This window comes from Gambusia affinis, linkage group LG13 (genome assembly GCF_019740435.1).
Source record: "Gambusia affinis linkage group LG13, SWU_Gaff_1.0, whole genome shotgun sequence".
NCBI lineage: Eukaryota > Metazoa > Chordata > Actinopteri > Cyprinodontiformes > Poeciliidae > Gambusia > Gambusia affinis.
The window spans coordinates 1,051,174-1,066,669 of NC_057880.1; the positions used below are offsets into that span (position 1 = coordinate 1,051,174).

The following is a 15,496-nucleotide window of genomic DNA, read 5'->3' on the forward strand; positions in this document are numbered from 1 at the left end:
ATTCTAATATTATTGCATCGCCTTGCGGCGATGCATTAACCTGAGGGAAATAAGAAGGCTTTTATTTTGAAATATAAACATAAGCTTCATATTAAATGCCCACACTAATCCAATGGCTAACAGTGTTTGAGTTAAATCTCTTATTTACTGGCCTAAACAGCCAGTAGTTCTAAATGGAAGCTCTGTTTTAACTGAGTGTTAGTTAGAACTACAGATATGGTGTTCTCATAGTCCTATTTATTATCATTAGGTCAAAGGTTAATGCCATTGCACTGGCTTGCACAGCAAGCCAGTGCCATAACCTGAGAGGAAAAGATAATATAGGCAGAGATTTTTTCAGCGCCTTACGGCGCTGAACTCACCTGACAGAGATATTGGCGCTTTTATTGGGAAATTTCCATTAAGCTTTATTTAAAAATTACACACTAATCCTATGTGTAAGAATGGTTTGTTAAAATCAGTTATAAAATGCCCAAAACACAAGTAGTTCTAAAGGCCAGCTCATTCCAGAGTGTCCTCCCATAAATCAGCTGCTCTGGCCTCATGTGTTCCGTTGCTATGGTAATGGATCAGCTGCTAACTGTCATGTCTGTGTGAGACAGAAAGAGGGGAAAAAAATTCTATCTTTGTGAGACACCCAGCCAATTAATATGGAAAAAGCACTCCGAACAAACCTTTGCCGTTCAGGAACCGTAATACATATTCAAAAACCGTTTGAAGCGTATAAGAGGGCTATTTGTCTTCTCCGATAGTACATAATTCATATTTTTACCTCATTTACAGTAATTGCAGTGATGAGACAAAAAATTGTGCAGAAACTTTTCAGAAATACATGGAAGTGAATCAGGGAGAGCGTCAGTTACCCTGTCCCATGATTTCACTCTGAAGCACCTTGACAGAAAACCGTAAATGCTAGAGAAATATCGAACACATTTTACCGGAGCAGGCACGCGTATCAATGTCATGACCGAGTTTGATACCAATCGGGCGATATTTGTGGGCGTGACGGCGATTTCAAAATCGCTTTGGGTTCAGAAATCTGCTTAAATTCTCACTCTAAAAAAGTGGCAGTTGGTTTCAGTTATGCTCTGCGTTTCGGCAGTTGGAAATTTTGCTCGTTTTTCGCTTTTTACGTCGCCATCGTAAGTCCGATTCCTTATAAAAATAATAGCACACCTGCCGGGACCGGGCCGCACGTTTTGATACCACTTTTGTGGGTGGGCTCGCAGCGGTGCGAGCCGCATTCCGGTTGACGGAAGAAGAAGTTAAGAATAATAAAGAGGCGTTCTATTGGGTGTAGAACAATAGGTGCCTGCCATGCAATGCATGGAGGCAGTGACTGACTTGCTTCGCAAGTCAGTCACTGCTCTCCTTATGCATTGCTATGGGGCAGGCCCCAATAAAGAGGCGTTCTATTGGGTGTAGAACAATAGGTGCCTGCCATGCAATGCATGGAGGCAGTGACTGACTTGCTTCGCAAGTCAGTCACTGCTCTCCTTATGCATTGCTATGGGGCAGGCCCCAATAATACTTAAAGAGACATTCTATTGGGTGTAGAACAATAGGTGCCTGCCATGCAATGCATGGAGGCAGTGACTGACTTGCTTCGCAAGTCAGTCACTGCTCTCCTTATGCATTGCTATGGGCAGGCCCCAATAATAAAGAGACGTTCTATTGGGTGTAGAACAATAGGTGCCTGCCATGCAATGCATGGAGGCAGTGACTGACTTGCTTCGCAAGTCAGTCACTGCTCTCCTTATGCATTGCTATGGGCAGGCCCCAATAATAACAAGTATAACAATAAATAATCTAATATATAGAGAGATTTCATGAAAAGTTAAATCTATCCCATTTTGAAAACTTTTTTTTTTTTTTGGTATTTTATGGTATATTTACTTTAATTCAGAATCATTACAGATTCAAATGATATATTTTCCTCCAGGTTTAATTAGTTTTGAACTGTTTCCCAAGATAAAAACTCTTTCTTTGTTGAAGCTTATTGTGTTTTCAGTACAGTAAGTCTCTACAGAGCAACAGTTAATTTCCTTCCAGTCAATAGTGTGACTTCAGCATCCTTAATCATTGTAACACCTCGTTGTATTCGCTACCCATACCTAATAAAATAGAGTTTACATATTGATGTAAACTCTAAAAATCTCAAGAGTAGATTTTTAAAATAGAGGCAGGTCACTGAACCAAAAGAATCTTTCGGACGGAAAAATGTCCCTTTTTTCTTTTCATTGCTGACTCAGAGAGTTAAAGTTTTTTTCTTATATTTTAGATTATTTCAGGTCACATCCTTTGGTTTTTTCCTCTAATCTGGATGAGATGAACCCAGGGGTATCGGAGTGGAGAGAAGACATTGGCAGAGTTGTGAAGACCTGCATAGTTCAGGTAGGTCACAAAGACAATATTGTACTGCTCTCAGATGTTTCTACCTCAGAAGAGGGTCCATTCTCATTCTTGCATTGAAAGAATGTTAGTATTTGTCTAGTAACATGGCAAAAATACTTTAAATCTCAAATCTCAGTAGTAGCAATGCAATTGTTATGTTTACAACTGTAAAAGTTTTTAATTAAAACTCGTTTGTTGCAGTAGAAATAAAAAAAATAAAAAAACAAGTAAAATGAATCTAAGTGCAGTTAAGTTGTGACTGGTTTTCTCTTTAAGACATAGCAGAGCAGGTTATGTAAAAGACCTGGATACTCTGTTCTATATATATATCCAACAGTAGCCCTCAGTATGGAACATTCACTTTGACCTTCTGTCCTGTCAGATTTTACCACGCTCTACACCAGGAAGCTGACAGTAGACCTCTGGTTATGGCATAAATGCACTAACAGCCCCGGCCTTTACCAAAAACTGTCAGAATGAACATCTATGTTCCCACTTGATCCAGGGCTTAGATCCTGACAGTACTAAGGCAAATGATACATAAAGGAGAATGCAGAAAACCTTTTTCTCTGTAATACAGAGGACTCTCATAACTCCGGTAATGTCTTTGTGTCCGAAGCACAGACCTCCACTTCATTTGGAAGTTAGAGCTTACTGGCAATGTTTTGTTGATATTTTTAAAGGTCACAGGGATTAATGAGGACCAACTCCTGGTCAAGCTGTTTCCAGGTTTACCAACTACAGCCGAGGTCTTCATTGTACCAGAAAGGAGGTCAAGAGACAGAGGCATGAATGAAAAGTGGGCACACCTGGATCAGGTACTGTCTCAATAAATTATTCAGAAGCTTCTGGTAAATATCAGTATGATCCTCCAGGTACTCAAAAACAGACAGATAGCATTCCATTACCTTGCTAAGTATCTCAGGTAGGCTTGAACTCAATGTCACAAACTGATGGTGAGATATTATTAGTAACAACAAGTCCTTCAGTTCTTGTAACAAGAACTCAACCTCAGATCATCACATTATCTGTGATCACGTTTAACACTTGATATGAAGTTATTTTTCTCTAAAGAAAAACAAAAAAAAACAAAGTGCTGCAGTGTTTTACACTAGTTGTACCAGGAGACCTTCCAAAAAGTTTTTTTTTTGTTTCATTAGACTACATAATAATATCCAAAAAGTCATGGTGATCATTCAGAAGTCTTTTGGGAATTTTTCTTCAGCTGTCTTTTTTGCCTCAGAACTCTCTCATTCATGCTATATTTGCCCAGCTTCTCTTGTATTGTTGCATCATGATAACATACATTAAGAGAGGCAATTGAGGCCTGAGGTCCAGGTGTTACTCAAACTCACCCACCTTGTGGGTGAGTTTGAGTAATTTTAGTAGACTGGCCTCTCCTGGGAAAGTTCACCACTCGATTTGTGGAGAATGGCTCTCATTGTAGTTTGATGGAGTCCTAGTGCCTTAGAAATGTCCGTAATCTTTTTTGGACTAATTCATATCTATTTCGTTTCTACTCTTGAATTTCTTTAGAATATGATGTATTATTTCTAAGATCTTTTCAACTGCCTTATGTTTGTCAAGTTCTATTTAAGTACTTCTTTGGCTTCAGCCATCATGCCGCATAATTTCATAAGGCTGGCTGCTACTTTTTTGCACGTCAGGCAAAATTCATTTGAATAGCTTTTTTTCCCTTCAAATGAAAACAGCATTTGGAAACTGATTTTTGTATTTACTTGGGTTATATTTATCTGGATAAATTCCAGTTGTCCCTTAAATATTTAGATGCCTACATAGGGATACATAACCTGTTATAATGCATGTGCCACAGACATTTTAGTATCAGACGATATATTATGACATAAAATATATTTTTGAACTTTTTTATTATTATTATTATTATTATTGTGGATGAGTTAGAATTTGGAAGGCTCTATGCTACAAAATTAACATCAGCAAGTCATCAAAACTACAGTAGTTTGTTTTTGCATTTGCATTACCATTTTGCTGTCACTCAATTTTCACTAAAACATTCACCAAGAACTGTCAACATTCTCCACCTCGTCTCACACTGGGACATTCTTCTGGTTCTGTGAAACAGGACTTCTGGATCGGATTTGTTCTGCAGTATATAGACGACACTTGATCAGATGTGAGTTGAAAAGCAGGCCAGCACCCTTGGCGCATTGTTATGTTCTTTGTGACATTCTTGGAGCAGGCTTTTCAGTGTGGTGCCATGCTCTGTCCTGCGGTGGAAGAAGATTTTTGTCAGGGATTCCTGCCACAATAGCTTTTTCCTTTTACAACAGCGGGTCTTATGTGTCATAATAATATTAGCACAAAGCCAACTACAAATGTTTGCCAGAACAATGACAAGATGTTCATTTCATTTACATTTAGTTAGTTTTATTGCTGTGGCTAATGGCAGGTATGCAAGTAGCACTTCTCTCTGACCTTATCAGGAGCAAAAACTTACTTTCACAGATATAACTGTGAAACTCCGGTTCTAAACATATACAAGAAATAATAATAAGAATAGTAATAATAATATTGATAATATTTAATAATCTGATAAGAGGAATATGAAGAATACAGAGAATAGCAATACAAATCCTAATGTAACCCTAAATTGAATGCAGTTCAGCCTGCCTTTTAAAAAATTTATGTATTGTTGAAGCTGCTATACATCAATGATGAATGCACACATTTTCTCCGTTACATAATCACCATCTTTAGTGAATCTTGAGCTGCAACATCTGCTACCTTTAGCCACACATTCGTAAGGTTAACGTTGACAAATACAAACGCAGGCGTGATACTCATTGTGATTGATCACCTGAAGCAACTTAAAGTCCCCGCAGTTGTGTTTTTTTTATACCAGCGTGAGATAAATAGATGTCAAGGCATATCACGCCGCAGAAAAGAACAGCTGTAATAAGGACTGGACATTTTTTTGCAGTAATTGGGCTAAAACATGCAAACGGTCTCTGGTGTGGTCCATTAAGTGTTCACACAGAGAGCAAGAAGAATGTGTTTTCGACGAGCTCATTGTTTTCTGCAAGCAGGAACATCCATCTGATCTCAGAAAGCCACTGAGCTCGATTCTTATATCCCTAATGTTTCTGGGTTTATAATTAGTCATGCTGCACAAAATTAATTAATTCGGGTTTATTTTTTCAGACAGTTGTCGCAAAAATATATTTTGCTTGTGCATATTTTGCTCTAAAGTGACAAATAATTCACCGTTTAATCAATCTTACATGCATTCCCTTCCTGCCTGAAAGCTAAATACTTTAAGTTAACACTAGAGGGCAATGCCACCCTTTATATGAACACCTGCCTCTCAATTGACGCCCACAAAGCAGAACGTCTCATTAGACACCCTGATGTGTTTTTCAGCTTTAAATTTGCAGTAGCCTTTAAATTATATTATGGGAAAAGATTATTCAGAGCTATTGTTTGTGTTACCATGTTCTAATGGCAAAAGAAGACAATTTGAAATTGATTATTGTATTAATTGTTTATTTAAAGGTATGAAACATGTAACAAAAATAATAAAGCAGTATTTATTTTTTTTAAGTGCAGTGCAGGAAAGCTCATTTATTCATTGGGAGTGAACATGATTTTGCTGGCTCACAGTCAGTCTTGAACTAAGTTAATAGGTATTTAATTACATTGATGCATCATATAATTGGCACCATCGAGAAGGGAGACAAACTGGGGCAGGCTGCTGGGATTGGGAATTAAAGAGATGTATTTATCTAAAGCCTGTCTGATTACCTGGCAGAACCTCACAGACAATAGGGTAATAAATCTTCAGTTCACTGTTCTCTCATCTCCAGTGAACGACTTTCAGCGTGGAGACATTAAGTGAGCAGTGCCCACACACGCACACATGTGCGTGGCAAAGTGTATGCGTGGCGAGGGCTTATTAAAATGTGTAATAGATTTACTGACCCTGATATGCCACTAGAACAAAAAGTAATTATTCATGCTGTGTAGCGCAGTCTAATTTTAACCAGTGGAAAGATTTGAGAAAGAGTGAGATGGAATTAGTGAGGCATGGCTAAGGACTCAAATATGCAATGGGAAGGCATTTTGCTCCCTTGCTAAATGACTGTTTCATCAAGGTGTGAAAAGCTGAGGAACTTTTGGCACTTAAGCGAGAAGAAATTAAAACAGCTATTTTATGATATTAGTACATAGTTTGATTTCCTATAACACCGCCTCGTTGAACTTTTAAATGGGTAATTCTTATCCTCTTTAGAATACTTACGCTGATGAAGGTATGGAGGAAATATTCCCAGCGTGGGAGACGTAGCAGAAAGATTAATATTTCTTTAAATGTCACAGCTGCGCTCCAAGCAGGACGCCCTTTTGCCTGGAAGTCCTTAAAGCCTGTTGGGTTTCGGTGTGGCAGATTCGGTTTTGCATGTGTCATTTAAAGATTTGCCCCTCTTTAGAAGGAAACAGAAATTCCTATCCATAATTCATGCTGTTGGTGGAAATGACTGTGGGTGAAATATTGATGAATGTGGATTATTGGTGGACGGCTGCAGCTAACGGAGTCCTCTCTGCTCCTATTTCACTCCTCCTTGTAGTTCTCTCAGGTTCTGCTGAGTGCTCTAAACCAGGATCTCATCGAGTTTACAATCAAACCCGGGCTGCAGGTGAATGTGTATGCCACACGGCTGTCTCCAGGTAAGTGTGTCCCTGTCTTACCCGCCTAACCCACCTGCTCCCCTTTTTCATCATTTTTTTTTTTTCTACCAAACGAGCCAAGAGATTAGAGAGGTCTTAGGCAATAGTTATTGTAGCTTCCTCAAGGTCTTTTAAAGTGTGTGTTTGGACTGCCATTTCACTCATTTCAAGTCCAGTCCATTCACCTGACCATGACAGCATATTGTGCGGACCGCATTTGACTAAATGAAACGGACAAGTGGCAGTCAAAGAGCAAATCAAGCTTTAAACAAAAAGCTATTTTCTGCAGGTGAATTGAATTTGAAAGTCATGTCTTTGAGAAACGGGAAAGAAATGTAGTTAAGACAATGCTTTTGGTAGATCTGCTACTATATACCACATTTTTCGCCAGTAGTTCTTTTAAAAATAACTCTGGTAATCACATTGATGGCCGTAAAGCAATTATTAATGTGTTTAATGTTTTGTATTTTTATGGATTCAGTTAAATAATTGAAAAAAAATTATCTTTACTGAAAAAGGAGCCACTTCAAGGTGGATTTTTTTTTTTTTCTGAATAAACAGCAAACTACGAGCAAACTAGATGAGCTGTTATGACCTTTCTCTATTTCTGGAGCAACTAGCTACCTAGCTAAAGGGCTGGCAGCTTTCACTCTTCGAGAGTGAGACTGAAGGGGTTTTTTCTATTTCTCCCTCTCTCATTCTACTTAGATGAATCTCAATCCAATGAAGTGTGTTTGCAACCAAAAAAAATACTTGTGCTCTTCTCTCTGATGTCAGAAGCAATCTTTGCTTGCTGCCTTATGTGGTACTGCCTCAGTACCACACTGTGATTCTGTTGACCCGAGTCTGGTCTGGATGATACAGCTGCATAATTAAGTTTGATCTTATGATATGAATAAAAACATCATCTTCCTCTTTTTATTTTCTCTACATCAGTCCTCTGATGTTCAAAGTGTTGCATGGATCTTAGTTTCATTATATCCAAAAACATCAATTTGATTTTGTGTTATAGGGAAATATCTTGTTGCTTTCTCAAAACATCTCCAGGATTTCTTTTTTCTTTTTTTTTGCTTCAATCAGCACGTCACTTTGGTTGCATTTGAATATTCCAGTTAATTCCAGTTATAATATATTTAAGAACTGTCATTGGTTAACAGTGTTCAGATGACTACAGTGTTGCCAGACTGGATGGGTTTCCACCCAACTGAACAAGTTGGGTTGTAAAAAATATGCTTTGGGCAGGTTGTTAAAAATTTTTTTCAGCTTTTCACAGTATTTGGTTATTAGAAAGTATTAATAGTAAATTCTAACAAAATAGTTGTGTTAGAAAAGATGAAAAACAACTTGGACAATGCTTTGTTCTTCCCCTCATTTGATTAATCTATTTTGAAATGTCTAGAATCTGACATTATCATTAATAATCATTTGTTTATCAACTGTACAGTATCTGGCTATTTTTAACACGAGCTTCAACAGAGATTGAGATTTGGGATGTTTTTCTTTGTTTTTTAGATGGGAGGGTTTTACATTGGGTTTGTACTGAAAACTGCCTACCAGTTCTGGCAACCCTACCCTTATATCCAAGAGGCTTAAAGCATTAGCAAGAAAATAAAGATATTCTCTTTAAAAATAGCAAAAGTCACCCATATAACGTACAATGAACCACAAATGATTAACTATGCAGTTTGTTCAGCCGTTCAAGTTTCTTCATCTCACTTTTTCAAATACAAATCCCATCTGAATTAATATAGCTACAGCTAGCTGGCAGTTCAAGCAGACAGATGGTTCAAAGTACATTGATGTCTCAACCTAACAATATCAAACCAACAAGCTTAAAGCAAACAAAGCTGTACAAAGTAGTTAATAGTAACTGTAAGGCTTTACATTGGTCATCTGTAATGATGTTGTTGAGTTTTGTTCAGCTGAAGCAAACTGGCTGACAGTCTAGTATTTTAAAAGATAGATGGTAAGTGAGCTGAATTGATATGGTGCTTTTCCAGTCAAACATTCAAAGTGCTTTACATTAGTGTGCCATTGACCTGTTCACACCATCAAATTTACACACCCGCAGCAGGATAGGTGCCTTGCCCAGGGGCACATCAACATCTAACAAGAATGAAACCTACGGATGGATTAATAAAGGGATAAAGGGTTTTAACAATGTGCCATTTTAGGACCTAAGAATTGGCTTCAGAGTTCTTATCAATGTTCTATAATTAAAGTTCATATCACTAATCTTCTCACTCATTCTCTTTTAAAGCTCCTCTTGTGGACGGCAGTGACAGTGGGCACAGTGGCACTGCAGTCATCATGCTGGTGTCAGTGGTGCTGATGGGATTGGCTATCTTTGTGATATATAAATTTAAAAGGTACAGTATAGCAGGCGCAGTGCATACACTATGGAGTTCTTAGGAAGAGAGACGAATGCAAAATTCATTCCACTGGGTTTCAGAACAATAGGAAAAAAGCTGATCTACGATCAAATATTTGGCCTCGTTTCTGTTTGCGCAGCATTGTTCAGATTGTCCATTGACTATACCGACGCTCCTCAAGCTGAAAGCTCCTGAAACTTTCCACTTGTATTCACACTCCATTTATCTCCAAGTTATGGACATCCATGGCACAATAATAGCTAGAGGAATAAGACAATTCCCCTCTGTCTCAATCTGCCGAATATTACAGGGAATGACAGTCTAATCAATTCTCCCAGAGTGCTGAATGGGTGTCAGAGTCCTGCAGTTATCAATATTCATCTATCTGACAATGTGAGGGTTGACCTTTTGGAAATGCTAAACACAGCCATTCAAGGTGAGGCATACTCCGCACAATGGCAGGAAAGGTTGAGGAGATAAGTCCTGAGACAACATATATTATACAGTGTGGGACATACAGTAAATAGTATCCTCTGCTGCACGAAATCCCATGTCATTCATGGGGGATCAGTCTGTTTCCTCTAAAATATTGCTCATTATAAAGCGAAACATTATTTGACTTCAGCTTTCTGGATTGTAATTGCTACGTTAGGAAATCAACTTTGAATTTCTTGAGCTCCCCCCGAATGTCACAGCACCAGCTGCAGCACAAGCTCATGAGGGAGAAATCGGAAATTAGAAATGCAAGAAGTTAGTTTTAGGCAGAACTGGGGATGCATCAGAGGGGATGAAAAATTGATTGAAAACTGAGGTGAACAATATGAAAGAGAGAGAGCGTTGCCCAGTGGAATGCAAAACGCCCTAGTTTCCAGCTTTCAAACAATCCTCCGCCATCTTTAACTGTTAAAAATAGTGTGTGACACATTATGCCCAGTGAAAGCATTAGTGGAAGTAAAACTGATGGCAGATTTCCATTAATGCACCTCTACTTTACTCTAAACCTCTCCCACTCTGCACGACCTGCAGAAAGATCCCAGGCATGAACACGTACGCCACAGAGAAGCCTGACAAAGAACAAGAGGTCATCCCTGCGGTGACCTCCATAGCTGTCCCGAACCCTGAGGGGGATGAGCTGACCTCACTGGACCATGTGGATATACAACTGGACTCAAAAAGCAGAGGTATCAATGCTTCTATGTCCTATTTTTGGAAGTTTTTTTTTTTTTTTTTTTTTTTTTTCCACTCATGTTGTAGTGGCACATCCTTCACCAATTCCAGTGAGACTGCGATGTGGGTGTATTTGGAATTAAAATTGCATGAATGTCTGTTTGTAATGATGAGGGTAGATGGATATTCCTTTGGGGAAATGCTCTTTTTCTCACCAGGCATTAACTTTTTTTTTCTCTGTACTTTTCACATGCATCTTTTTTCATGCCAGTCTGAACTGATAGCTTGACACATTTAGTAGTGTGATTATTTTTATCTTGCAAACTGATTCATATATTAATTTTAAATATTAAGATATCTTATTTTCTGTTCATATTACATTTTCTGACTAATTGGATGATGGTAGCTTTGAGTTACTAATTATTATACTTCCATTTATAGAACCCCGTTAAAATTTCAATCTAGTTAATTGCGTGGTATGTAATTAATTAATCGAATCATACATTTAATTCATAATAATTTAAAAAAGGCCTTAAAACTCTTAAGATTTCCAGAAATCTTAATTTAAAGAATTATTGATTTTTTTGTAGCTTTACCTGTCTGATATTTTTGCACACTGAGGTTATGTTAAGACTTTTTGACAACAAACAAAGGCTTTTTTTCTAAAAGAAAATCAAAACAAAAATCCAACTGAAACAGCTAAACTTATGGCAGGTTTGAACTCAACATGACCAGATACTTAAATTGACGTAAAACGTACTTCTACATCGTATTAGGTGTGTGTGTCCTAATTTTTGTAACCGGCTTATTGCACTGTTTTATTTTAGTAACATTTCATCCACTATAACATATTTTTGTTTTCATGATAAATGCCACATTACATTTGTTAACTGGAAGAGATTTGTCAAGATCTTCACTTTTTAAGCCTCAAACACCTGTAACAGGAGGGTTTATTCTTTTGAGAACCACTGCACAAATAGTTGATTGTATAGCAACAAACTAAATGTGTATAATATTTTGTTACTTCTTTAGTTAGTTAGACCTTTTCTGTCACTAACTGCTGTTTTCCCAGCAGTTTGTGCAAATAGGGGATGGATTTATCCCCTATTTTCACAATGCATCAGTGAATCATCTGATAATTACCAACTGTAGATGAGATATAAAACTCATATATCACTTAGACTTATTACATTCACAGGTGTATATTTCAAGCATTTAATAACCAATTAAAAACAACTTCCTAATACCGAAAAGTTATATAGTAGCTTATCTGAAACTGTTGAAGGACAGTCAGCCAGAAAACTGTCGTATTCATTGTGCTAAGGCACTCTTGAATTTGAAACAACACAAGTGTTGTACCTGAGCGAAGGAGAAAACGGACTGGGCTGCTAAAGTTCTCTTTCATATAAAGTAGAGCAGAAAGAGGAAATTAAATTTTACATTTCATTTGGAAACCAATCTCCTGGACTCTGGGCCAAGATTGGAAAGGCACATGATCCAAGTTGCTCGAGGTCCATTATTATATTTCCACAGTCAATGATGATTTAAGGAGCAATGCCATCTGCTGGTGCAGGTCTGCTGTGTTCTCTAAAGTCCAAAGCTATACTCCCTCCTGCTGCCAAGCTTTGTGGAGATACCGCTTTCATTTTCCAGCACAACTTGGCACATGACCACACTGAAAAAGTAGCAGTACCTGGTTAATGACCATGCAGTGCTTGATTGGCCAGCAAACTCTTCTGACCTAAACCTATTTAAAAAAAATCTATGGAGTATTGTCAAGAAGTTGAGAAACACCAGAGTCAACAACGCAGATAACCTGAAGGACACTATTAAAGCAACCTGGGCTTCCTGAGCACCTCGACACCCAGAAATATTGTAGTGATTTCTGCTGAAGGAGCCCTGATTAAATCTTGTGTAAACATCCAGTAATGTACATGGACGCTCAGCAGGCCAACATTAAAGTTTATAAATTATTTTCTCTATGACTGGTCTTATGCCACACTCAAATTTTCCAACCAACAGAATTTGGGGTTTTATTAGTTATAAGTGATAATTGACAAAATAAACAATAAAGGTCACTCTTAGTTTAAAAAATATTTATAATGAATGAGTTTATTTAACTTAACTTAAAATCAAGTTAAAATTAACTTAATTAACTTAAAAGAATTAACTTCTTCATTATATGTATTAAAAGAAAGTGATCCACTTGTATGCAATAGAAATTGGGTTCCTTGGAATTAACTCTTTAGTCAAACTGTACTAAATAACTTTTTTTTCTTTTTTATAATCTTTGAGCGTCTCTGAATGAAGCCAAGCTTTATTGGCTGATTCTCAAAACCTTAGCACAACAAGCCAAAATCTGATACACAATATTGCAGTGTCTTATTTTTTTATAACCCTTTATAACAGTAGAGGAATGTGGCCACAAGCTGAAGCTCACTGTCGGCAATGAGGGATTCACTTAATTTAAGTGCTGATGCTTTGCTTTACGTCCCTCCGCTTCATCCCCCCTCCAGGTTGTCATGTGAGTTGGCAAGATGCAGCTTTTATTATGTGCTGTATATTTATGCTTTTGCCTTCCTTAGTTTGTCACACAGAGGTATTAGTATACACAGGCAAGTGAAGCACAATCAAGTGCCAGCTAAAGTGATGAGCACGTCCAGGTGAATTATTTGATCCAATAAAATAATTAGTGCATCAGGAATGCAGCGGAGTGGTGAAAGCATTTTCATCAAGCGATATCTATGAGGTTCCAGCTGATTTACCTCTTCCCTTCCCACACCTACAGTAAACAATCGGCCTATCCAAGATGAGTGTGTTTGCCTGCAAAAACACACTCTTATGCAAATACCGACATAAAATTTCTCCGCTGTCTCTTCCCTTTCTTCTGCCTCGCCAGGCTACCTGCCATCTCACACAGACATCAAGCTCTCTGATGAAGCGCCCCATGTGTTTTAATGTTGGAAGTCTATGACCGACTCGAAAGCAATACATCTTCTTTGGCAGTTACTTCCAGCAAGCTAGGAAGCTGCGGTCACAATGAATGGTCTCGAGTCTTTTGCTACCCATGCATGGATGGACCAGTTCACACTGTGCTGCCTAAATCCCTACGAGGAGACTGTACAGATTTATACTTGCCTCTTGAAAAGGAACAGTTTTTGACTGAAATACTTGTATTTTTGCAAGGACTTTGATCTTTTTATGTAAATACTGTACATCCATAATGGAAGAAGTGAAAGTTATTTGTCTCAGCTGGTTATAGCTGCAACTGCTCAAATATGAAAACATCAACAGTGGTATGACAGTAGAGTGTAATATATATAAATATATATATATATATATTTAGAACATTTTTCATTTTTTTCCTGATTATTGGACTTGTGTTTGTGAAGTTTTCTTATTTTTTATTTTTTTTGCACAGACTTATCAGAGTAAGACAGTGAGGGAACCAGATTCATTAAGCTCTCTGTAATCAGTAAATCTTATCACCAGATTCTCATCCAATGAAAACTCGCAATATCCAGGAGATGATGGAGGGCTCCCGAGCCCGGATCTGTGTATTCCATCAAGCCTGTCTCTCTGCAGCTCACAGTGTTATATATGTCATAGCGGAGAGAAAAACAAAAAAAACACACACAACAAAAGATTATAGCAGATAGGTACGCACAGAAGATGAGATTCTCTGAAATCCCTGTTGTTTAGGAGACACAAATAAGTCACTTTAGAAACAATGAAACATCTTGGATCTGAAACAAACTGAACTAAAATATTCAAATGATTTTACCCCTAAAAGAAATGCTTCATTCAATTCTCACATGGTCCCACCTATGAGACTACGTGGCCCTAGTGTAAATTTCCTCTTTGTTGGTTTGTGTATTTCTTGTACTTTCTGGTTTGTACTGAGAGCTATATGTAAATTTATTGAATCATTCCAAGTGTGGAATAATTACATGAACTAAGAAGAAGCAGCAAGAAAAGAACGAAAAAAGTTTCCTGTTTGTGTTTAATTAGTAATAAGATCAAGGTTTATTTGCTTTAAAAGATTTGTTGGCACACTTACAAACTTTTTCTTTGAACTGAGATTACTGTGAAGGTTGGTGGTGTCTTTCCAACATTTGCACTGCATTTTTTTTTTCCTTATGTTTATTTTTGTTTTGCTTAAAGCCCTTCTTATTTATTCTGGACTGATTCTCCACCATCTCCCAAGATTCCAGAAATGCAAAGGGGCCCGCAATGTGTTCTAGGTTTGCCCCCAAGGACTCGGCGGACAAAAGGCTGCAGATTTGTTCATCTCCTGCGCTGCGAGGGACACTGAGATAGAGAAGACGTATCTCCTGTCAACGCGGCTCAGCCCACGCACACGGCTTCGGTCAGCCGCTGTCTCTTTGGGATATGTACCGAGGTCCTTCTTCATCAAACTTTCTTTTTAAGTGTTGTCAGCATCATATGTCAGTAAGACAAATTGACTGGAGGCTTCTCCATACTTCTTCCTAGCAATCCCCTGATTGAGCCAGAAGCATAAATAAACTCAAGCCCTGAAGAACTCTTCGTGCAGCTGTTCAAAGATCTTTCTCTTTTTTTTTTTTTTGAAAATTATTAAGTGAAATTAATCATCTTTCAGTCCCGGTTATTAAGCTGTGAATACAATCGTGAACAGGTTTCTATGATGCTTTTGTTTCCCTTTGATCTGCTTAAAATATGTCTTACCTTGGAGAAAATGTATTTCAGTATTTTGTTTTTTTTTTTTCTTTTTTTTCCAGAGGCTAGACAACTCATACATTACAAGTGAAGTGATTATTCAGTGGGTTGTTAGTGTTTTTTGTTTGATCTTGCAGAGGTAACCATGGTTGCAGAATAAA

The 15,496-nt window shown here is 37.8% G+C and overlaps 1 protein-coding gene across 2 annotated transcripts; it reads left to right on the forward strand.

Moving 5' to 3' along the window:
* Nucleotides 1-2,281: 2,281 nt before the first annotated feature.
* LOC122842644 (VPS10 domain-containing receptor SorCS3-like) lies at nucleotides 2,282-15,400 on the forward strand. 2 transcript variants are annotated; one of them, XM_044136707.1, is made up of 6 exons: nucleotides 2,282-2,394; nucleotides 3,078-3,212; nucleotides 6,999-7,098; nucleotides 9,359-9,467; nucleotides 10,497-10,651; nucleotides 13,537-15,400. In XM_044136707.1, the coding sequence occupies exons 1-6, from the start codon at nucleotides 2,329-2,331 to the stop codon at nucleotides 13,593-13,595; spliced, it is 624 nt and encodes a 207-aa protein (XP_043992642.1). In that variant the 5' UTR covers nucleotides 2,282-2,328; the 3' UTR covers nucleotides 13,596-15,400. The 2 variants fall into 2 exon arrangements, with proteins under 2 accessions (XP_043992642.1, XP_043992641.1); XM_044136706.1 differs by having other exon boundaries at nucleotides 14,845-15,400.
* The last annotated feature ends 96 nt before the right edge of the window (nucleotides 15,401-15,496 follow it).